General features: G+C 37.3%; 2 protein-coding genes and 1 long non-coding RNA gene across 3 annotated transcripts in view; 1 reads left to right on the forward strand and 2 right to left on the reverse strand.

The window, feature by feature from the left end:
- On the reverse strand, nucleotides 1-7,305 carry ARMC10 (armadillo repeat containing 10). Its single transcript, XM_077783646.1, has 6 exons — nucleotides 7,164-7,305; nucleotides 5,243-5,388; nucleotides 3,988-4,122; nucleotides 2,629-2,805; nucleotides 1,914-1,985; nucleotides 1-703 (listed from the first exon to the last, which is right to left on the reverse strand). Exons 1-6 carry the CDS (start codon nucleotides 7,303-7,305, stop codon nucleotides 452-454), a joined length of 924 nt encoding a protein of 307 aa, XP_077639772.1. The 3' UTR covers nucleotides 1-451.
- Nucleotides 6,370-25,002, forward strand: part of LOC144246343 (uncharacterized) — a 19,201-nt gene continuing 568 nt past the window's right edge. The window contains exons 1-2 of the long non-coding RNA XR_013340037.1: nucleotides 6,370-6,385; nucleotides 11,339-11,429. This is a non-coding gene — a long non-coding RNA (uncharacterized LOC144246343). The remainder of the gene's footprint in view (nucleotides 6,386-11,338; nucleotides 11,430-25,002) is intronic.
- Nucleotides 21,595-25,002, reverse strand: part of LRRC17 (leucine rich repeat containing 17) — a 15,937-nt gene continuing 12,529 nt past the window's right edge. Inside the window, exons 5-6 of the mRNA XM_021546138.2 lie at nucleotides 23,874-24,029; nucleotides 21,595-22,583 (exon numbers count right to left, since the gene is read on the reverse strand). Of these exons, the coding sequence (XP_021401813.2) occupies nucleotides 22,180-22,583; nucleotides 23,874-24,029 (560 nt within the window). The 3' untranslated portion in view covers nucleotides 21,595-22,179. The remainder of the gene's footprint in view (nucleotides 22,584-23,873; nucleotides 24,030-25,002) is intronic.

Genomic DNA, 25,002 nt, shown 5'->3' on the forward strand with positions numbered 1-25,002 from the left:
TCAGATTGCTGAATCTTTAATGCACAATTCTAATGAGGTATTTATTCAACAGCTGTAAATACTTAAAAGTAAAAAAAGGTCTTTGACATTGCAAAGGATATTTTCATTCACTTCACTCATCCATTTAAAATGTTCACTTTACATAGAAATGTTTTAATGTTTTAACTGTTTGCCCCCATTGCACAAATGTAGCAACTGTGCAGTGGTTTATCAGTAATAATTAAACTATTGCTTTTCTCTTGTTTGTAAAAAATATCTGTTATGCTCTCTGTATTAAATACATGGCATTCTCTTTTGTAGTAAATAATTTGTGCCTATTAAAATGACAGTATTTAGGGCTTTTTTTTTCCTCCATCATTGTTGTATTGTTTACTTGTTGCAGACTTTTTTAGCATAGCATTGCCAAGATTAGATAATTTTCATCAGGTCAGTCTGTTTTCAGAAAACAACACTATTGTGTTAATATTCTCACAACTTGTTCTTTCACTTCTGTGTCAGGATGATGCAGCAAGGAAGCCAGTCTCTGAGCGAATGGGGCAGAGTCCCTGTAGAGTGTGAAGAAAACTGAGTCTTCATTGTATTCCTCAATCATGGTGCCTTCTTCATCATTCATGTTCTTTTTCAAGTTTGCTGCAAATGCCAGGGCTCGAACCAGAATATCTCTGTTCACACAGCTGTCAAAAAGTAACACCATTGATGGCACCTAGGATATTGAAGAAATAGTCCATACTTAATCACCAGCAGTAAGTATGTGTAACTAAATCAAACTTCAGAAAATGGAAAAAAATCTGCACCTAAACCATCTAAACAAGAAATTGTATGAAATTCTAGTATGCTGTGAACTCCTGTCGGAAACTTGCACAGTGTGCACATTTTCTCTTTAGGAGAGACTGGCCTGTGCATCAATGAGCTAATGCTTTGTATTTTCAATCTCCAAAATGTGGCTGTTTGGAAAATTCCCATTTGGAAGAGGGGGTATGCTTTCCTTCCTTTCCAAAATCAAAGTCAGGTTGATTTTGCCCTGAATGTTTTTGTTAACATATATGATAAATGACAAAATGATACACTAAACAGAACTGAATATTTAGTTATGCTAAACTTGTTTGAATAATGAAAATACAGCATTATCTGGACTAGCTTTGCTTGTGGCAGATAGCTCACAAATAAAAGCTATTGCATTTTAAGTTATATCAGTTATAAGTAACTAACATTTTAAGAATGTTACTTTGGGGAGTGGATGAGGATGCAGCACCATTCCAGCCCCCAACTTTCTTTGTGAGGAATTGAAACTGAAAGAAACCTGTGTGCCAAGGCCAACACAGCAAATGTCAAAAAATTTTCTCCATGAAGAAATAAGTAAATGCACAGGGAAAGTTCACTTAGAGGCAACAGTTTTATTGCTGCATTTGAATAAAGCGGTGGGGATTCCAGTGGAATTTGGTTGGGTTTGGTCCAGTATGTTAGCTATAGAAACAGCAGTTGAGAAGGATCACTTACAGTACTGGTTCTGTTTGATGGTTTTCAATCCATATACTGACTGTGTGTCTGGAAATGAAGTTTTGGGTTCCTTTTACATAATACAAACTGAACTTCATGGTATTACCTCTTTGGTGGAAAGGGAAGGTTGATTATTTGGAATTGTACACAGGAAGTACAAGCAATGTCTCCAAGTGCACAGGTCCCATGCCTCTCCTTCTCTAAGTACAGCATCTGTATTACACTACCCTCTGGAATAAAGCCCACCCGTGAAAGAATGTGCACTTAGTTACTGATTTTAACCAAGCAGTGTCTATAATTTATTCTGGAATTGCATATATATTTCTAATACATTAAAATTTTTCTAGTGCATGCAATATTTTAACTCGTACACATGTATATATGCTAAAAATAAAATGAAGCAGCAAGAACCTTACTTGAGCTCTGAGAAGATGTATTGTCATGGCTGGGTTTGCAGATAAGTTCACAAGTACTTTCAAAACTTGAATCTGAAGTGAGGAATGCTCAAGTTCATTAAAAGCTCCAAAACAGTAAGTAAAGCTGTAATGGGTATCAATAATGTCAAAGATTTGGGAAGAAAAAGGCAAAATGGGTTAACCAGTATCTTGAGTATTTTGGCATAGGGAAAACCAAGGTATAGACATGCTAGAAGCAAATTCAGATTGACTTAAACATCAAAATAAGGCAAGACCCATAAACAAATCCCAGTAGGCCAAATGCAGAATATCTTTAAAATATAAAGAAGATGGTTAAGTACTGCATTTATAATTATCTGAAGCATATAAAAATACACCTTTGTGCTTTCTTGGACCTTGTGATGCTAGTCTTTAGAAAAAGGCCATGTTACTTCCTGTACTTAAGTACAATAGCTGTGTTATGTTTAGTGGAAATGTGTTTTTTGGAAAACTGGTTTTGATCTGATAAAGCAATCACATGATTCCCTTCCCTCCCCATTTTTGAATTTATGTTGTGAAACTAATATAGATCCACATTTTAGTGCATAAAATCTGTTATCATTAATGACTATTTGGTTTTTCTTGGCATAGTCTAAACCATTTTACCAAAACATTAAAAAACAAGGCAAGCAAAGCAGCTTCATAAATGGCTTGTAAAAATAACACTACACAGTACCTGTGTCCTTTCAGTTCCTTCTGAAAGCAAATGAAGAAAGCATGGAATTGAGTTTATCATCTTTTGGTGGTAGTCACTGGTAACAGACATATTTGTCAACAGCCTGAGTCCAGCCAGCTGCACATCAGAGTTCAGGGGAGCTGACTCAACAGTCCTACAAACTTGTGTAATAAATACCTGGGGAAAGGGGAGGAAATAGAGAATAGTTTTTAATAAAAGCATATTTTCTGTCACAAATAGTATCAATGGCCTAGCTACAGTAACAAAAATACTTCCTGATCATTGTTGGCTGAATGGCAAAGGCTCTTCGAAAAAAGTATGTTTTTGTTTTGAATATTTCAAACACTCTAGTGGCATGACAGAAGCAGACCATACAGTATTATGCTCACTAATCTTCCTGAAACATACCTTGCTCTGAAAACTTAAATTGCTTTGTTCTCCATCTCAGAAGTGACACAGCTGCTTTAAGGAGCTGCTTTAAAAATAACTTACAAGTAACTAACATCTTAAATACTGAGAACAAGCTAAGGACAAGCTTTGAAATTAAATTCTTCCAACCATGTGGCGCATTTACTGGAGCACACTATAGGAACAGCAATGACAACTGACAATAATTACTGTTTTTACCAATTTTTCTTCTGGATGACAGTAGACAACAAATCTTGGAGCCCTAACTGAGCTAAAAAATACTTTACCCTTACCAAAGGAGTTATTTTGTATTTATACACCTAGACAAATACTGACAAGCACTACTTAATAAAAATTGCCTATTGCTAAAGAAGCTGCAAACTACCATATGCAGTCACACTACCTTTTTATCAAGCTACTGAAACAAACTAGTAAGTCTTCAAATCTGCCTCAGCTCAGTCCTTTCATATCCATAGCATGTACTGTATTTACCAGAGGAACTTGTTATAATTTATACAGAGTTTACTTTTAAGATGGAAGTATCACCTGAAAAACTGGTCTCATACAAGGGGCTCAATTACTTTTTTCTTCACTCTCACCTAAGGAGTCCTGGCAAGTTCAGTCTGCAATCCATTCTGTTAAACAGCCACTGGTGATGCTCTAGGCCTTTTTGGAAATCATCTTACCTCACATAATTTTGCTATAATCTTAGCAGCACAATCTCTGTTTAATAGTATTTTGTGAATGCTGAACATAAACTGCATAGGTTCCTGTCTTTTATTTTAAAAGTAAATGCCAGTGAAGTTATCCTTTCAGTCATCCAGATCTGCTGACTTGTATGTCTATCATCAAACCATTTTGGCATCCTGGCTTGTATTTAAAAAATACGCTGAAGGACCTATACTATGTCTTTGTCTTGGTTACTTTGGTTTTTCCCATTAAGAATCTTACCTGAATCTCTTCCTGATTTTTAATATTCATGCTCAAATTATTAAGTGCATTTAGTGCTTTTTCTTTAACTTTGGGAACGCAGTTGGAGAGCATCCGTCCAATAACAGAAAGACCATCCAAATTTCGGATTATATCCTGAAATATAGAAGATATTTAATAGGATTTTTAAAAATTCAATTTAAATGCTGAAGCATTCCCTCAACATCTCCATATTGACAAAAGTGAAGTATGTGAATGAAGAATTCAGAATTGACTGCTATGTTCAAAGAGAGTGTTAGCAGATACTGCTTTATTGCTTTACTGAAACTAAGAAGGGTCCTGCTTAGGAAGAAAAGTATTAGTTGCTGTTATTTGACAATGGTACATCACCTTTGCTTTTAAAATATGGTCTGCAAAGTATGCTTAAAGCATTTTACATTATAAAGAATAAATTGAAATTACTTGATAATGAGTTAATAGAACAATTGAGACAGATTGCAGTACCTAAAAGTCCTGCCTGAACAGGACAGAATTTCAAGATATAGCTTCATATTATTACAGGTCATGAAACTTTTCCCATTACACTTGTTTTTATTACTGTTTTACTCTTTCTCACTTAGACTGTAACCGTCTTTAAAAAAAATACTGCTTTTTAAAAAATTAAAATGGACCAGTGAGCTTTATGTTTCAGTTGCATTCTGTTCTAAGAGATTTATATTAAGAAAGCCATTTTGAGAAGCCAGAACAGACAGCCATCATAAGTAGCAAAAAGGGTGGGACCTTGGAGGTTAAAACTGTTAAGAAGGCATGAAAACTGGCATCCAGCTCAAAGTTTTTCTGCATTCTATATCCAAATGATTTGCAGATACCTTGATAGTTGTAAAATTGCTAATGTGCAAACAGCACACAACTTTGTGAGTGGCAAAAAATATCTCACTAATCTTTAGATCTGAACCAGAAAGTATTTAACGTAGTATTCAAGCCTTTCATTAACATTACATAATTGTAAGCAACAAAAGATACATTTACAGCACTTTTGAAATACAGGACTCTGTATGGACTTTAAGTGCTCCAAACATTATAATTCAATACATTCTGTGAAGCTAGTGAATTATATTATTTGGGCCAGCAGAAATTAAGGCAAGAAATTAAATGGATTTTAGAGCACAAGCTGTCCTAGCTTTCAGTCCTGTGTCACTCTTTAGCAGAACAGCAGCTCTCCTCTGCCAGACTGGCTGTCATTGGACATTGTTGTTTTCTACAGAACAATACTCACTTGATTTACAGAGAAGGCAGCACTGTTGCTGAGAGTGATTAAAGCTTGCTCTTGAATTAATGGATCATCTGTGGCCTGGAGCAAATGAATAAGCTTCTGTAGAGCATCCACATCCATGGTATCGGTTGACACTGGAAGACTGCTGTCTGTCAATGTTTAGAAATTAAATACTTGATACTACGTTTGAAACATTTCACTTAGTTGCTACTTAATGTTTTTTACAAAGCTGAAATTTAGCTCTCAGTTGTAAGATATATTGTTCTAAATGTTGTGCCCAATCACCATGTCATGGTAAAAAGACTGTTTTATGACACTAAGATTTCCATCCTTTTCCTGAGTCCTCTAATTACCTCTTTTGAAGGTGGAGAATAAAAGGAACACACAATTAGAGGTTGAGGTGCATTACTTCCTGATTAACCAATAGCAAATTTCCTCTACAAAATTATTAGGAATATTCACCAAACATGGTTTGGGGTTTTTTCTTGTGTCCTCAAAATGAAATGTGGAAATCTGTCTGAGCACTGTCGGAAACAAAACTTCCAGTTTACAGACTACTACTTCCAGAAATTATAATAATGACACTTCGCTAGTATGCTGAGGTCCTTCGACAAAGTAACAGCCACCACGTTAGGAACTCTGCTAATCAATGGCATCACTCAAAACAACGGAGGAAGGCTGCCTCTGAGTCAGGATAATGTTATGGAGTACCTGACCTTTATAAAAGGGCAGCAAATGTTATAAAAGCCATTTTCAGCCAGGTTGGAGGCAGAATTATTTAGCGAGCTGAAGTGCCATGACACCCGATGTGGCTGCTGGACTAGTCATAGCCTACTGGAGATGACTTCTGAGAAGTTAATTATGATGATTCAAGAGCTCACTTCAGAATAGTTTTTCATCCTCGTCTAAACACTCCACTTATCTTTGAATTATAGGGGAACACAAATAACTGCAGTAACATGAGAAAACACACTGATCAGACGTAAATAAACCGTGCTCCAAATCGCCGCCTGGCTGTGGGGGGCCGGTACGCAGGACTGTGGCACCGCCGGTCGCAGGGCGCAGAGCGACCTCCGGGCCCCGAGCCGCGGGCTGGGAAGCGGCCGGGCCCCACGGAGCCTCCCCCGGCCCCGCCGCACGCCGGAGGTGAGGCCCGCTCTGCCCTGCCCTGCCCCGCTCTGCCCTGCCCCGCTCTGCCCTGCCCTGCCCCGCTCTGCCCTGCCCCGCTCTGCCCTGCCCTGCCCCGCTCTGCCCTGCCCCGCTCTGCCCTGCCCTGCCCCGCTCTGCCCTGCCCCGCTCTGCCCTGCCCTGCCCCGCTCTGCCCTGCCCCGCTCTGCCCTGCCCCGCTCTGCCCTGCCCTGCCCCGCTCTGCCCTGCCCCGCTCTGCCCTGCCCTGCCCCGCTCTGCCCTGCCCCGCTCTGCCCTGCCCTGCCCCGCTCTGCCCTGCCCCGCTCTGCCCTGCCCTGCCCCGCTCTGCCCTGCCCCGCTCTGCCCTGCCCCGCTCTGCCCTGCCCTGCCCTGCCCCGCTCTGCCCTGCCCCGCTCTGCCCTGCCCCGCTCTGCCCTGCCCTGCCCTGCCCCGCTCTGCCCTGCCCCGCTCTGCCCTGCCCCGCTCTGCCCTGCCCTGCCCTGCCCCGCTCCGCTCTGCCCTGCCCTGCCCTGCCCCGCTCTGCCCTGCCCTGCCCCGCTCTGCCCTGCCCTGCCCCGCTCTGCCCTGCCCTGCCCCGCTCTGCCCTGCCCCGCTCTGCCCTGCCCCGCTCTGCCCTGCCCTGCCCCGCTCTGCCCTGCCCCGCTCTGCCCTGCCCTGCCCCGTTCTGCTCTGCCCTGCCCCGCTCTGCCCTGCCCTGCCCCGCTCTGCCCTGCCCTGCCCCGCTCTGCCCTGCCCTGCTCTGCCCTGCCCCGCTCTGCCCTGCCCTGCCCCTCACCTGCCGGCCGGCCCCGCTTGGCCGCTGCCCGCCGCCCCCGCCGCCCGCCCGCCGCCAGCCGCCACAGGCAGTAGCAGGCGCCGGCCCCGAGCAGCAGGGCCGCCGCCGCCGCCCTCAGCGCCGCGCCCCGCGGCTCCCACATCGCCCGGCCGCGACCGCCTCGCCCGCGGAAGCCGCCGCCCCATCCGGCGCGACGGGAAGGGCGGTCGTGCGCCATGGCAACCCTGGCGCGGGGACGTCATTCCCACAGTGGGGGACCGCCGCCCCTGGCCCTCCGACGCTCCCCGGCAGCCTGGTCCCACTGGAGCCGGTGGGACCACAAACTCCCCCGACAACATCTGTGGCAGGGAGCCATCGCCACCTTCCTCCATGAAGGGTCCCCTCGCCCCTGGTCCCGGCCCGTTGCGTCCCTCAGCGCTGGCTGGAGCATCTCACATCCCCCTACTGCTCTCTGCTTCCCGAGGCATGATTTTGTCTGCTCGTTTTGTCACTAGCATGCACCAAACGATTTATGAAAACTTTAGGCGCAGTAACAAGATGGAACAAAGCAATTCTGTTTTATAATGTATGTTAAAATGAGGATTGAAATGAAGCCGAACCCGGTGAACTACACTGGCACATTCCCTGATAAGTTTAACTTCTGTGTTAATTACAGAAGAACCTCTGATTCCAGCCAGGTAATTCCTCCCTCACGAGTGCAGTGGGTGCAATCCATGCTTCCTAACGGCCTGTCAGTCGTAAAAATGACACTGGATCATGATTCAGATACGCTGCTGGATTAGATACTCTTGTTGGCACAGGAGTAAATAGATTCCATAAAATATCAGAGAGTAAAACTGACACAGGGTGAAGGACTGTGGGGGAAACAGTGTTGGTAGGTTTGCCCTTTGAATTTGCAAAGTGATTCTCTGTATTTCTGTCTTTTCCTCCCTGTTTGTCATGTTCACCTCTGCTTGTTACCGAATCTGCAGCAGCTGTTTTTCAGTTTCCTTCAAACAAAAAAAGGCACAGTGCATAAATGCAAGTTTAAGAGATATCGTGTTATATTTAAGCTGCCAAAATAGACCCCATTTGCAAACAGATATTACAGCCAGGATTTCTATGGAAATACTAATAAAGAGATCTTGAGCCAATTACAATAATTACAGAGCAGTGCTGCCATGTAGACTGAGTATTTCTCCTGGGAGTCTGTCTCTAGGTCATTCTTTGCTTGATAAGCACAAAACCCCAAACTATAAGATGTCTCAGCATGGGGTATATTTCTTGATTCAGAACTTGAAAAACAGCTCGTTCTTTATTTCCAAGCAAAGGTTATAACATTATAGCTATAGCAGCAGTGAAATTAGGTTAATGAACTAAAAATGAAAGAATTAAAGATAAGAGTAAAGGAAGACTGTGGATGTGACAGCCTGGTCAGAGAGCAAGAAAATGGAATTTGTTTTCTCACAATGGACTTGTGAGACTTTTTAGGTAGTTGTAGAGAAATTATGATAACTTCTTAGTATAAACAACCTGCAGGTGTTTTCCTACTCTGTTTTTCTGTTCTTCTCAAAGACTGTTTGTGAAAAAAATGTTTCTGTTAATTAGCCAATCAAGTAGAATGTGTCAAACCTAGTTATAAAAGAAAGGAACTTTCATATTAAAGTGGCTGTTGTGTGAACCAGCCTGCTTGTGGATTTGTGTCATTTCTTGCTCAACAGTGACAAGAAGACTATTTTTAAATTAACCAGTTAAAAATTACCCTGTGAAAAATATTTTTATCCTTGTTTTTCTTGTTTCTTAGAGTTTGTTGCTTGCTGATATCTAGCCATATATTTTATTTAATTTAGTTAATTTCTTTATGAAGTTACAGGATACTTGATGATGAGATGGTACTGGTCTTTTTAAGGAGCATCTAAGATGAGACCTTTGAACATTTAAAATAAAAAAAAATGGACATTTGCTTAAGTCTTTTTATGATGCGTTTGTGGTTTGGATGTGGTCCAAATAAGTTGAAGTCCAAGTAATCTTGTCCAGATAATTTAGGATTCCCTGCTGGATCTGAGAATTTCCTTCCTGTCTGATTTCTGTCAGTTCTTATCCAGATTTGCTTTTAAACAGTATTCATTTAAAGTCAGGCAAAAATCCTGCAAGCACTCTTGTGTGTAGCTAGTAGCACTCTAGTTAGTAGCTGTATTCATACAATGTTAGAAGTAAACATGGATGAAGAGATGGCTTAAGGTTTTTCTACCCTGGGACTCAAATTAATTTTGCCATGAAGGGTAAATGGCTAAAGATGTATTAAGAAGAAAGGGTGACAACACTGGGGGTGGAATCTTCCAGATCGCTGAGAGACTTGTAGAAATCTAATAGAAACAACCAGATTTGTACAAACCTAATTGCTTAGCATAACTGACACAATTGTTTCCTGTTTTACACCTAGTCCAAGCATTATTGAAGAGTGCTTGAATGAGGATTGCAAGACGAGGGGTTACAATTCCTTCCTTATTTAATTTATATTCTCAAATGTTAAACAGAGGCATTGCATTCCAGTATATCACTGGCTAGATGGGATTTCTTGAGTTGGAGAGCTTTCAAAACACCCAAAGGAGAAGTTGTCTGTTTCTTTGAAAAAGGGGTGGGGGAAAGGCAAAAAATACTGGAAATAAAATATGGCAGTCACATGCTGGCTTATCCAGCAGAGGGAGTAGCTTACCAATGTTGGAAATGGCTTTGGAAATCTGCCCGTAGCAAAATTTGTGATAAAAAAACATGTAGGTGGTTGTTATTTAAAATATTGCATGACATGAATTACAATCATAAGTGATGCATTTTTTTTTTAATATTTTCAACGGTTAGCCACACCTTGTAAATTACATTTCTGTTAAGAGGATTGAAAAGATGCTAAGGTTCGAATTGGTGTGTTGACTAGTGTTGTAAATATTCAGATGTCTAAACTGAAGACAATGGCTTTTAATTTTGTCTTCACCTTTTCATATTGGTCTTGACTTAGATTAATGGAAACACAGAGCAGTTTGGGTTGGAAGGAACCTTCAAAGAACATTTAGTGCAACCACCCTGCCATGAGCAGCTTCATCAGCTTGCTCAAAATACTGTTCCAGCCTGACTTTGAACACTTCCAATAATGGGGCATCCCAACAACTTCTCTTCAACTGTCTCCAGAGATTGCTCCCAATTTACCTTATTGTCTGATTCTGTTTCTACACAGTGTACTGGTGAGAGCATGGACAGCTTGTTGAGCTGTTCCCTCTACTTGCCTGCCCTGCTGTCTGCCTCTGCAGGGTGAGGGGCAACTTGACAGGCAACTTGCCTTTTTGCTCTTTGTCCACAGCATGGCTTTGATTTAGAGCCTTCCTCTTTTTCTTTGTCCTCCCACCATGCATCCTGAAAAGCATTCAAGCACAAGCTCTACATTAATTTAGTAACAGCAAGAGGCCATGTCTTGAAAGGAAAGTAATATTGCATGCCATGTTTTGACATTTTTACCAGCCACAAGAACTCTTTTTTATCATTTCCAATAAATATTCACCTAAATAGCTGCAATTTGCCTATATACATTAATATATTTTGAATGTTCTTGCTGTATGTGAGCTGAAAGTCCAAAAGTAAATGATCCATGTCATTTAGCTGAAGATAGCTAAAGGACAAATGAGAAAAAATGGTTCATTGGTTATTGTGCATTGTTGCTAAGAGATAATGTAAAATTGTATTATAAATCAATCCTGGAAAGTAAATATTCTTTAGCTGCATTTTGTATTCAGTGTTGGTTACAGGATCAATTTTTTGCCCATTCAACATACTCTTTATCTCACAGTATTAAACTTGCTTTAGTTTCCATTTCTTATTAAGTAAATAAAGTTATCCAATCTTATATACATTCTTTTTTTTTTTTTAAATCCACATTAAAAGCAATGAAATTCTTTATAGGAATTGCTAAAGAAATGCCACTTATTTTACTATCTTAAACTCAGTACTTAGAAGTCTACCAATGAAATTATGCTGATACATACAATATTACTTTAAAATTTGAATGAAAGGGAACTGATGAAAACAAATGCCTCTGTTTTGCAGTACTTTAAAAGATTCTGGTAAACTGTTGTTTATTTTAACAGCTTCATAGCCAGATGGTACTTTGCTGTAAACACAAGGAATTAATTTGCAGTTTCTTTTTGCAGGTGCTGCTTTGTGGTGTATTTATTGCTCATCCAGAAGATCCACTTACATTTTTAGAAGAAAAGCTGAGAGAAATAATGGCAAAGGGATTAGGTACTTTTTTATGATACATACTGAATTATTCTGTCTGTGTGTGTGTGTGCTATGTGGTTTATAATATTGCACTTGGACTTTTAAAATATGTTAATCATACAGCATCTTCTATGTAGACTGCAACTTAAATGATAATACTGCTTTTTCACAATATTGATGGGATTTGATATTGCAAAAACCAGTAAGACAATATCTCTAAAATCATAGCATATATTTTATTTTTATATCCATGAGTTTGGGAGTGGTTGGGGCATTTTTTTTGTGTGTGTGGTTCTTTTTTTTTTCTTTTTTTTTTTTTTCTATAGAATATTTAATGAATATAGCTTCTACTTAATGCTCCTCTTTGTTTAGTTGATGTATTAAACCTTTACTTTAGTGGTAATCAAAACTGAGGTGATGCTAAGTGTTTTAAAACTTCATTGCTGACCACAGCACATTTACCTATATGAACCAGGGATGTATCTTTCAAGCACTGTGTCATTAAGTGAGATATTTCTCATTTTTTCTGTTCTATGTGTGTTGTTTCACCCTGTGAAATGAAGACAGCACAGCATGAGATAAAAAAAAATAAGGATTTAGTTTTGTTTACACTGGAATCTTATAAAACAATGTGGTATTTCTTGCTTTAATATTCCCTGCAATTTTCTGGTTGAAGTTTTCAGTGGGATGTGAGTAATAAATCCTTAATCTTTGGATCCACTCACTAAACAATTGAGTCAGTAAGTTGGCATGCAGTGTAACCAGACTTTTCTCTTGACTATCTCTGTGTAACTGTACTCAGTTTTGTCTTCTGTTAGTACATCTGTCCTGACTTCACAGCAATTACATTTCAGCTGTTTCCTCTTTTGCTGACTATTCAGTTAGTATTCAGATCAGTCCAAAAGCTGAGTGCTTGATTTATACAGTGCACACATACAAATACAAACTTGTTGAAGTCAAATCCTGTCCTAGATTTTCTTAGGAGTAGGAGCAATACATGAGATAAACCCCAGTATTTTCTGAGGCCCGTTGCTTTTTGTACTGTCAAAGGATCCTATTTTATTTTACAGTGATATTTTTAGCCCTTAGTCTTACACAGTTTTGATTTTGTAGAAATTCAGAAAGGTTTACTAAAATACCAGTTAGAATTGTGTGGTAAATGACTGACAAAACAATGGGTCATGAAACAATTTTTGCAAAGAGTAACTCAAATACTTAGTATGCTAAATGGGCTGAATACAGCTGATCAATAAAAGAGTGGAATATGAGGGATGAAAGCCTGAATTTTAGTGATTGAGCTTTCCTTCAAGTACAGAAATTAGTTCTGGTTTGTATGCTAATTTATCTTTTCTTTAACTTTTCTGTGTAAAAACAGTAGCGTTGTTTGGTAGTGAAGTACATCTAACTATACACAGAAAGTTATACTTGAATGTACATCACTTCAAATTAGATCCTTTAATTTGCAACAATCAACATGGAAAAGGCAAGATTTTTTTTTATGTGTGTGGCTGAAAACATTTATAAAACAGCACTACTTTGTGTACTGCCATAAATTGTATTTTAGATTACTAAAGAATTGTGTGCAAAAGAATGGGTCTTCTACAGCAGAAACTTAATGAAGCTTTATTTTGTGTTAATTATATGTATTTTACACATAGTTCAGGAACATCATAGAAAAAAGTCTTTTACCAAAGCAGTATTTGTGTTGTTCCTTTGTGTGAGGAAAAAAAAATTAATTTTAACACAACAACATGAAAAAAAAATACAAACTTAGATTTGGTATTAATTTTCTCTAATGTTATTCTGTGTTAAAACTCATCAGTTCTGACTTTACCCCTGTTCCAAACCTGACGTTTCTGTACTTTAATCAGCTGTATTTGTGAGAAATATGGTGGTATACCCAGAAATAAAATAACTATTTCCATTTAGGTCCGAAAATAAACAATCTGTGTTCTCTTATGCTCTTTCTGCAGTTTTCTGTGCTTGAGATTAGGAAGATCATGCTTTATGTAATCCAAATTTTCCTTTGAAAAATTGGGATAACACATTTTAAAATATGACAGTAATAATATGTTTTAAAAGACGACAATCACAATAAATAAACACGTCCACTGATTTCTTTGTTACGTGTACAAAATGTGATGATCCTCCATTTAGAATTAGGTAAGGCGAGCTATTTTGTTTTGAAAAGTATACAGTACTTATTATATAGGAAGTACAACTCTGCTAGGAACATTGGTGTAAATCCTTACTAAGAACCAAAGAATGACAGAATTGGCAGGAAGGTGAATGTTTTCAAGCTGTGCTGTGGCTAACCTTGGTGCAGATTTGTCCAGGGTGTTTTTAGTCATTTTAAATATCACAGGTGTTTGAGGCACACCAGTCTCAGCAGGCAGTATATTCCAGTACTTCATAATCCTTTCTAGTACGAATGTTTTCCTAATACAGTAGCCCTTCTTGAAAAAAAAAAAAAAAAAAAAAAAAAAAAAGCCCAAACCCACCACCCTTTTTTTTTAAAATCTTATTGTCTTGTACAATAGGGATGCACAAGATTATTCATTTTTCCTTCAATGCAGCCTTTATAAGATTGTCTCAGCCTAGAGTTTTGTTAATTATTACACACGTTGGACTGGAACAGAACATGTTCCATTTATAAATTCTCCCAAGAATATGATTTTTTTTAATATGAAACAAGGGAGGTTTTGGCAAATTAATGTAGCCATGGAAAGTCTAATTCATTCAACAAGTCAGACAGAGAGATATGGAATTTTAATACATCAGTGATATATGACTCATTTGAAATACATTTTTGTTCTGAATCAAATTATTTCTTATTGCTTAGCCTGGAAGGAAAATGGGACATTTACCAAAGGTTAAAATTGGTAAGATATAAATTGAATTTGAATTCTGTTACATTGGAGTTTTTTGTATTGCCAAGGAAAAATATGAAGAGCACTTAAGTAAATGCATGTATCTAGCACATTTAAATTATTTTCTATTAACACTCAAATGTCCTCCCATAAATACAGATCTGTACTTTAGTGAAGTACAGATGACAGTAACAGGACTTTATGGCAGTGGAAGTAAGCAAGTTTTTATTGCTCCATACTTCAGAAAATTACAAGCAAGTAGAAATTTTATTAAAATGAGTAGATGAATTGCTACTGAAAAATATCATCAATGTGTATGTTATTTATATTATAAATAATAAACATAAGTTCTATTCAAAAGTGTATATTGTTGAGCTTGACTGCTTTGAATTTTACAGAAAATTGCAGAGAATTGTGGATTTTACTTCAGGTCAGAAACTGTCATAATTACTCATTCTCTTTTACAATTCAGAGGATGAATAAAATATACTTTGCTGGAAAGGAATGAGAAAAAAGCCAGTGGAAGACAGTATTACAATAAGTCCATTATAATATCTAAATATTAAAAGTTATTATACAGAAGTAGAACATGTGGGTACAGACTGACAAGGAAAAAAAGACATGTGAGTCTAGGTAGCTGGTCTGCATAGGACAAAAAATACATAATATATAACCTAAAGTTATGCTGTATAAATTAAATGTTCTTGGTCCAACAATTTATCTAGCTGTCTTTTTGCAGGATGCCATCCACAGGTTGGGCTGTGACAACTCGATGCCATGAGTGCCTGGAGAGGCAGGTCCCTGTGTTCTGTGTTAGGACAGATGGGGCTGGTACTCTTGTCCCAGGACTGAGCAGTGGTGCTGTTTGGGAGGTGTTAGGGAAATGGAGTTATGTCAGAAATAGGGGTGAAAGAGTTGGGATGTTTTTCTGGGAGGTGAAGAGTGCAGTGGTAGGGTTAAAACAGGAGGGATCACAGACTTGAAGTCTTAGCTTTGATTAGATGGAATGCAGGATGAGAGGTGAGGATGGTGTGAAAATCATATTAAGAAAGTCAGAAGACAAACTGGTATCGTAAAATACTTAAAATTTTAGTCTCACTAGATTGCGCTGGCTAAAGATGTCCTGTTTCTGGAATGTATCAGGGCATTCTCAGTGAATAATAATCTCAAATTCTGTCCATTATTAATAGTAGTTCAGTGACTGGTTTGACTTCCATGATTAGGTTACAATGTATATAACTGAGTCATTTTTTTAATTGTGTACATTTATATTGTGTACATTTTGTAGACATTTTGGGTCAACTAAGTCACCTAAACACACACTTCAGGTATAATTCAGCATGCCCTGGGATGTGCGCTGGGAACTAGGGCTGTGGAACTTCAAGCAAGCTACAAAATAATGTCTTTATGTGTAAAGAGCAGAGGGAACAAAAATTATTACAGAAAAGCAGGAAGTCTACTGAAATGATTCCATTTGTAATGTAAAAGATTGCATCTCTCTTGATCCAGAGAGAATTTCAAATCTGTGGAGTTGTCACCTTTGTGTTTTTTTTTTTTTTTTCTTGAGCTGTCACTATTTTATTCACTATGGGAAATGCAGGAAGAACTCTTCTGTTTAGAATACAGAACAGAGGTTTGCACTGGCTGAGTGCCTGAACATTTGGTGCAGAAAGGCAGAGCTCTTTCCCTCTTCCTTTCTCCCTCTGTGAATCCTCATGTTCTCTTTTTTGTGGATCCAAAATGTAGATACAGTCTTCTTCAACAGGAGATCATTACTGGGTGTTGTCTCCTCTAGGCCAAATATGTGTTTGCTCTGAGCATTCACAGACTGTGGAAAATACAGCATGGCTGGACTTTTCAAAGTTCTGGAACTTATGATTAGTGGCCTTTATTGTCTCTGGCACTGTAGATGATATTTGGTGATGGATCATTTCAAAATTACAGGGTATTTAGTAAATATAATTATTAGCACACTATCATTTATTGCAGATTTCTGTTCTGCTCCTGTGCCAAAAAAATATGTGAGTTTTTACTTATGCCTGGACAAGATCTGTCCTGAAGGTCAGCTGGAAAGCATTTGCTTTGTAAATTACAGTTTCCTAAAATAGGTCAGTGGTACCAAAATACCCTGATGTCGAGTTATTGACAGAAAATGATTGCTCTGTTTTAAAGGTGGCTGCTGTGGTCTTCATACTGAGTTTTAAATTAGGTGGAGTTTTGAAGTTAAGGACATCATCCACATGTCCAAATTAAACAGAGTTTTGGTTACAGAAGCCCAATCTGTAATGGTGGATCCAACTGTATTTATCATGGATGCAGTTCTTTGAAGAGATGCACAAGAAGAATTTGCTATTGAAAAGGCCTACACATTTCTATGCCTTAAATATCTTTGTAAACCCCAACTGCATTCTGAATCAGCTAAATGCCTTTAAAATTAGTGTAGCTATAGCAAGTTCCAAAAATTCTGTGATAAGAACATAAAGCCAGAAAACCTGGAAGAAGTGAACAGAGACAGCTTGTTGAACATACTTTGAGGAGCAGGCAAATTACCTGAATTGTATTACCTAAGCAATTAAATGCTAGTGGGAAAAGACACATTATCAGTAATCTTCCTACTGATTTTTCCATTTCTAGCTAATGAATTTATAGTCTATTTAAAGTTATGTAGCTAATATGGAAATACCCTTCTATAAACCAAAGTGGCATCTTTGCTGTGTTTTCACACTGATATCTTACTATTAACTTACATATCTTAAATGCAAAGTTCTCTGGGAAAAAAAAAAAAAAAACAACCAAACCAAAAACCAAATAACAACAACAAACAAGCTAAAAATCTAAATCTAAAAGTAACCATGATCCTAGATTAATGTGGTGTTCACAAATAATCTGTACTTGATTCTATTTCCAAATCAAAGTCCTTCTAGATGTAAAAAAGCATCTTAGTTCTTCCTGATTCTGTGCATGTAAGTACAGGTGACTGAGGTTAATTCCCTTTGTGACAGCATTTTGGAATAGTTTCAGGTCAGTAATATTTTCCTCAATATGGTTGTATGCTCCACTAAGCAGAGAAGTTGGCAGGAAAACGAAAAGCCTTTATGATCAGTGTGAGAGGTTTAGTCCTAGTGAAAGTGTACTTGATTTGTAAGGAATCACCTGCATCCCAACTGCTACTCATCTATCTTATCATGAAGAGACTGAAAACATCTTGGAAGTGTTTTCATGAGGAAAAAATCTCCTGTGCTAGAACTAGTCAAGATCCCAAACATTTTTGATTCCTGACACAGTATTTCTGAAGCAAGAGAATTTTACTGATTGACTCTTTTCTAGCCTACATTTTAACTGAATTTAAATGCATAAAAATAAAAGGAAAATGTTTTTATTTTAAAAATAAAAAGCGTTTTTTTATGTTTTGAGACTATAATGCATTTAGTATTTAATCAGATAATGCATTATTGAAATTGTTGATGAAGCCTACAGCAATCTGAGTGATTTCTTTAGCTTTAGAAAATGACTGTAATTATGTGTAAGAACAATTTAGTCTCTAGATTAGTGATGAAAAAGAACAACTGGCTAAAAATAAAAAGTTTTTTTGTCATGGTTTTGGCTTTTATATCACAGGACAAAATAACATTCTCAATGATACCAGTATGCAAATTGTTTAGTGACACAGTTTAATCCAGTACCATAATGAATTTTGGGAGCTAATAAAGAAAGCAAGCCAAAATAAACCATGTACAGCCACATCACTTCCTCTGTGGGTGTTATACTTAAAAATATTAAATCCTTCTATGATTTTTTTCCTTATGTATTTAGGTACAAAACTAAAATCATCATAATGTTTCTTGTGTTTAGAGCTAAAAAAAAAGTAAAGAACAATTGTGGTAGAATTACATCTTTTATACAAATGGAATGGCCTTTACTGTCACAGTATTTAATGGATTCATATCTAGTGTTGATGATATCCATTGGAGTATCAGTATGATTGCCATCCATTTTCATTTATCTTACTAAATTCAAGTCTTGTTTCCACATTTTCCATTTTTGTAGATAATTTATGTTTCCTGTAGATTCAAAATCAAACATTATGTCTGTTTACATCTACTGAATGCTATTTTAAACTAGTTGTGATGAATCATATATGACAGTCTACAGGGGCTTTTAGAAAACATTAATTTTAAAGCTGTTTCTTCTAGCTTTGAAGATACACAATAGTTTTTTTAAGCATGAAATGCATTTAAATCAGTACGCTATTGATACTTAGACTAACTACATATGTTTTTATGTTGAAATTCACTAGCTGGCTATATTTATCATATTGCCTACTTGGATGGTTTAATGTTGCTGCAAAACTATCTATTTTCTTTTAGAGATTGAAAATCATATTGAGATTTTCTTCCTTGGACATTTTTTTCAGCAAACAAACTGAGTTGAACTGTTTGTTCAATTATAGGCTACCTTTCCTTTCGAAATTATCCAAGCTACAGTTCTGACCTCATCTTTCCAAATAAATCCAAGATTACACAGATTTTGGCAACATGCTTTTATTGTTAATGTTAAAAAAGCAGCTATTTTGACTGTGGGTTAGGTCTATTCATCTGACTAAACATGTTTGTGGGGTTTTCTTGATAAATTAATTATCTGCAGTTTTAAAAAACTGGGGTTGTTTACTCTTTACTTTGGCCTGTGGTGCATTCATGAAATAATAGTCTTTGTCTAATATCTGGATGTGAATGTTAATATGATTCCAGCTCAGACTGTCTTTGGCAAATCAGTGTGTTACTGTGCCAGAGAATACGAGTATATGAGTTGCATGGGATATGGCTCAGCTGTTTGTGGTATTCCTCCCCCTAGTCAGTGATCTTGGAGAATCGTTTGTCTTCCATGTGTGCCTGGGAACTGCCTTTAACTGCTGCCATTAGTATTCATAGTGCAGGAGCTAAAATTTCCTCAGAAGCTTTTGAAGTGTTTTATTTCCAGTATTTGACAGACATATCCATTTTTCCTGTATTCTGCAATGGAGTAAGGCAAAAATGATTTTTTCTGTTTCATGTGGCTGGGTAGAGAAAGGGGCACTGCCTCTGTAGGACACTGTAATTCATCCCTTAAGGCAGCAGTCCTAGGACATGAACTGCATGTCAGGAAGACAAGGCAATTGTCTTCATACAATTGTATCATGCAATTATTACCTGGCTATGGACAGAGAAAGAAGGTAAATCAAGAGAAAAGTTACTTAAAGAAGAGACCTAAGGAGCTTATAAAAGAGGAAGGCCCATGATTTTCTTTTAGACATGGAAGCTCTTCTGAGACCTTTTTGATTAAATAGTACAGCAACATAAAGATGTCAACGTTAAATTGTGTTTTGTGGCTGTGGTGTTTGATAAAGGTTGTACTTTACAGTACATTTTTGAGAAGCTCAGAGAAATAGCAGTTAACTCTGTAATGCTGAAGTTTTTACCAATTGTTAGTAACTTTCCCCATATGTATGTTTTTCAGATATATTATTGTCTTTTTTCTTGTGCTACCTCCTTCTGCACTACCTTCATAACTCCTGTATGCTTTTTCTGTTCACACAATCTTTTCTCAAAGAATTTGAGTCACTGTCAGGAGATTATGCTAATCTATATAATACTTGCCCCAACCTCCTATTTCTATTGTTGTGTTCTTACATTATTTGTAGTTGCAATTACTGCAATTATTGTTGTGTATTCTGCCAAATCCTCAGTGGGGGTGTCTCTTTGGGAATCCCCAGGGCCTTCAAACAAGAGCAACTAGTCTTATTCCACTGCTTTTTCACGTGGTACTTCTTGCTCACCTGAGAGATCAAAGACCTCTCACACAGATTTTGTCTTATATTCTTCTTTTGTCTTAAATTCTTCTCCAGGATTGTCTTTTCTACCCAGACTTAGCCTGCCTTAAACTAGTATTTTTTCCCAGCACTGACTCTTTGCAGAAATTAACATAACATGGTCTATAAATGCATTTTTTCCTACTCAGATTTTCACCATTGTCTGTGCTGCCAATAACAGATGTTCTGCTGTGGTTTTATTGCCTGTCCTTTTCAATCAGACCCAGTGGTTCTGTATTGAGATAATTGTCCAGAATCTGAGAGGAGGAGGACAACATTACTTAGTACTTGTTACTATTTGTGGCAGATGTTTTTTTTTTACTTTCAGCACTTTTAAGTTTCCAGAATATGCCCTATTTAGTGAGTGTTACTGGCAAATGGGATTTTCCTCTCTGTTCCATCTTATCAGGATTAACCTTTAACAGTGAAGATAATGCTTAAGATATTTCCAGGAACAGGGATGAGTCAGATACTTTGTATTTTGTTGTATTTTTTGCAACTAAAAATACAGTTGTATTTTTTGCTATTAAGTTTTTGAAGGATATTGTAGGAGAAATGGCTAAATTACCCAGTTTGTCAGAAAAGCACCATTAAATATATTAATATCTGAATAATGGAGGACATAAAGAAATGTAAATAAGAATGGATGTGTTTGCTTTGAGATTCTTTGGCATTCCTGCCAAAAAAAAGCCTCCTGATTTTTTCCTGTGTGTTGTTTTTTTTATTTCATGTTAACACTAAAGCACTGAGTGCTTTGTCTTGTAGAACAAAATGAGCAACCTTTGGGACTTGTGGTTAAAGCACCAGAGGAATGCACAAACACCATCATTGTCTCCAGACCTTTAAATGAGGAAAGTTTCTCTGTGGAGTCTCCCAGAACTTCTTTCACAATAGTTAAGAGAAATTTTAAGTTTTGGCCCTGAATTTCTACTCTGCACGTACACATTTCTTAGTGACCTAAGAATATTATGTAGCAAGGAATTTTATCTTTAGAGATCTCATCTATTTAGCTGAGGCATTTGTGCTGCCCTGTTGCTGTACTGTTAGAATGATCACAGGTTTTATCACATAGACAGATGTTTGACAAGGAGGTGCTGTAACATGCATTTTACAAATCAGCTGAGAGAAGAGTGAACTTAGAGAAAGTCCCACACTTCTGAGCTTTCAAAAGTATACTTACCTTCAGCTTGGGTGGGCACTGATGTGCTCAGTGCAGACCACAGCACCCTTTATATGATCTTCGTCACCTGGATGTGATGGCATGTAATCTGTGTCAAACTGATACAACAACATAAAATTCTTCCTAGAAAGATTTCAGCTCTCCTTGCCTCAAAAACCAGAAAAGGCAATTATGAGCATGTGGAGCTGGATCTTGGGAACCAACCATGTCTTGGCTACTTATTGTTTCAAGGCACCTCAGGTGTGGAAGAGGCAGAGGCTGAGTTATTCATTCAAGACTAAGGAGGAACACTGGTAAATCAGCAAGTGGAACCCACCTTCTGTGTTTTAATCCTAATTAGTATAACAACTGCTGTTCCTCTTTTTCTAGAATTGTATTTAAGGTTAGTCTTGTGTTTGTTTTTTTTTAGTCTACAATAAAACAACAGGAAATAGATATAAAAATCTTAGAAACGTTTTCTGGGAATGTTTCAGGAAACTGATAGATACAAAGAACTGTCAATACATTCAGGAAAAATAGATCTTGGTCACAATCCTGCAGCTATTTCTGTGTGAACACATAAACTGTGTCCACGCATAAGACAGCTTCTCCCCACCATAATTATGTACATTTGTGTCTATTGATTTTTACTGTATAGTTTCAAATACTTGTCAAAATATTTCACAAGAGTGTCCAGAACAAATTGTCAAAAACAATTACTAGATGAAGGTCACTGTTGAACTAGTGTCATTCTGTAGTCATTATCGGCAATAAACAGACATCTTTGTAGGCAGATAGTCCTACAAACCAACAGAATAATTAGAACAAATGTAAACAGCATGTTTTTCTTTCTCAAATATCAGTTATTTAAATCTACTAAGAGAAAGGATTCCCTTATTAGCCTATCACGGTGACAATTACACCATGCTTCTTTACTGTCTGAACTGTTTGCTCTTTGTGTCGTTCCCATTCCTCGTCATCTTTGTCCAAATCAAAAGTTTCTGGATAAATGGGAAGTTTGTCTTTTGGGCATTCCTCATAATAACTTCGAACATATTTTCCAACAGACCATCCTTTGTATTCCTCAGGCATTTTGCATTCTAGGCCATTGTAGTGAACATTGTAGTGGTGCTTCAGCCAGTAGAAAAGATAGTGTATGTTGTAATCGCATCTCCAAGGATTCTCTCTCAGCCACAGTATTTTCAGAAAGTAAAGATCTTCCAGTACTCCATATTCAAAATTCTGCAAGCTGTTGTTTGATAGATCCAGCTCCTCTAAGTTATTGAGGCCTGAAAAAGCAGCTAATCAATAGAAAAAGTTATTGGTACTTTATAAAGTTAACTTAGGAAAAAAACCATTTATATCTATGACAGGAAGGATATGCATATCTAGAAGAGGAAAAACATTTTTTAAATTTTAGAGTTACTAGTTGGTTTTTTTGTTGTTTGTTTTTTTTTCTTTTGGCTAAAAGGCTACAAAAGGATTTCTCAAACATTGAAATTTAAAATATGCCACATGCTTTCAGAAGTGAGAAATATTAGAAGAGTTGCACTGCTGGTAAAGCTATAAAACACTTCATGAGTGTGTCTGAGTGTAGACTAGACACAGTGGAGGTGGATGAATGTCTGATTTGCTCATTGAATCCTACTGTAACTGTTATGATACAGAACTAGGAATATGGAAACTTATTATTAGACAATGTACAGGGCTAGAGGTTTTTGTGTATGTATAGGTATTTGTGTGCATGTATAGAACCTTCAAAGTAATGTTTGAAGATTTAGAATGGAGTAAAACATGGAGCTTCATAATAATGCTTGAGTTACATTTCGGAGAGCAGTTAATACTTTTTGCAAGAATACTATTTCATTTAATAGCAGAAGTCTTAATTTAAATAAATCAACTGTGTAATGTTAAACCTCACAAGTACCATTTTACCAATATTAAGACATCATGATGCTATTTAATTGCCAAGATAGTACTCGATAAGGCCCTTTTTACTTCATCCATTTTCTCTCTCTTTCTCTCACCCAGTTTATCTCTGCTTTCATAATTAAATCCAAATGCACATAGGCTATAAGCAAAATGCCAATAATGGCACTTGAGTTCTAATAAAATATAACTTAAAAGCAATTCTATGTAGTGATTTTTAACCAAAAAGAGTTTAAATTCTTTAGGTTTGTCTCTTATTTTATCGTAAAAGATAATTGAAAAGTAACCTCCTTATATGTCATGTTTTCTTAGATGTGGCAAAGATACTTAAAAAAATCATTCAACTACTTAGCATTTTGGAAAACTATTAGCCTTTAGGTTCCAGAATTACCTTTTTCACTTGGTTAGTTTAGTATTAAGAAAGGGCAACTGAAATGTGTCTTTCTTTATTGATTTTAATGATAAATATATTTCAGTGCAAACACGAATTGAATTGGTACAATTGGTATGAATTGAAAGGTACAAAAGGTAAAATTTGCACCAACTTCTAGATTTTTCAATCCTTTCTTCCCTCCCCCCCCCCCCCCCCAGTTTATATCTTATAGAGACAGTATTTAATACAAGAGAAATAATTTGTAATAAGTATTTAAAATTATTCTTACCAGGATCAATGTATGCTATTCCATTACTGTTTAGATTTAATATCTTCAATTCACTGACATCTTCAAACTCCTTGGCTCGTAGCTGTCTAATTTTGTTGTTGGACAAATCAAGTTTAGCTATATCTGGAGGTATGTTACTTGGAACTTTCTTTAAATCTTAAAAAATGAAAAATATGTAACTCGTATTAGCTTTAGATTATTCTTACTGCTTAGGTATTACAGTTGCATGGCAGACAGAGTATTTTCAGTCTAACATTTTTTCCTGTTTTCTTTCCCTTTTATCCCCTCTACTAGTGCCACCATGTTTTTTCAACATCTGATTTTCATTCTTTCTTTACTTGTACCTTTACATTTCATGTGAAAATTGTTCTCTTCATTAGTGCTTATAATAAAACCTCTGTAGTTTATATTTTTATTTTAGTAGAGCTAGACCATTCACGTAGGAATAGGGTAAGTAGTAAAGATACTATACTAATATAAAAAATGTGCATGAAGTTCTTGATGCTTAAAGAAAAGAAACCATAGTAACTATATAAAAAAACCACCCGTGCAGCAGAGTGGCATTTTGTCTTCTGTCTCTCGCTTTGTTCTTACTTCTATCACTGGCATTTCCAAAGCAGCCGAGGACCTCTCAGTCATCAGTGTCCATATCCTTACAGTGTTCCTGGCAAAAGGACTCCAGAAAGAGCAGCTCCTACTCCAGTAGTAAGGGCCCATGCTTGAGAAGTGCAGACTGTGGTTTGAACCCTCTCAGGGTAATGTTAACAAACTTAATCTCCAGGGTTATTATATTTGCTCAATGAGTATTCTAATCCTGCGCTGCCATAACAAGAAAATGAGCAGTGTCTCTTATTTTACCATCTTTGAATGAAAGCAAGTTGTTTCTGGATCTGTGCTGGACTCTGTGTGGTCACTGTACTTCTGAAGTTCTGAAGATATCTAATGAATCAGGTATTTTTGAGACTACAGCAACATGCCATAGTCTTCCTGCCTCATATATGATTATAAGTAGAGCTTTGGTATTATAAATACATAAGTATTAGAACTACTCCAGCCTGCTGTGGTTGGATTGCTTCCTGCTTCTGCAGATGTGAAAGTTTCAGGGCCTATTTATCACCAAATGAATGTA

Source organism: Lonchura striata, chromosome 5 (assembly GCF_046129695.1).
Source record: "Lonchura striata isolate bLonStr1 chromosome 5, bLonStr1.mat, whole genome shotgun sequence".
NCBI classification, from domain to species: domain Eukaryota; kingdom Metazoa; phylum Chordata; class Aves; order Passeriformes; family Estrildidae; genus Lonchura; species Lonchura striata.

Excerpts from the sequence above, each read along its gene's own strand:
- ARMC10 (XM_077783646.1), bottom strand. The coding sequence starts at position 7,305 with ATGTGGGAGCCGCGGGGCGCGGCGCTGAGGGCGGCGGCGGCGGCCCTG. Across the intron at positions 4,123-5,242 it reads CTGCCTTCTCTGTAAATCAA|GATATAATCCGAAATTTGGA; the intron begins GTGAGTATTGTT and ends TCTATATTTCAG. Across the intron at positions 1,986-2,628 it reads AAGGAACTGAAAGGACACAG|ATTCAAGTTTTGAAAGTACT; the intron begins GTACTGTGTAGT and ends TCCTCACTTCAG.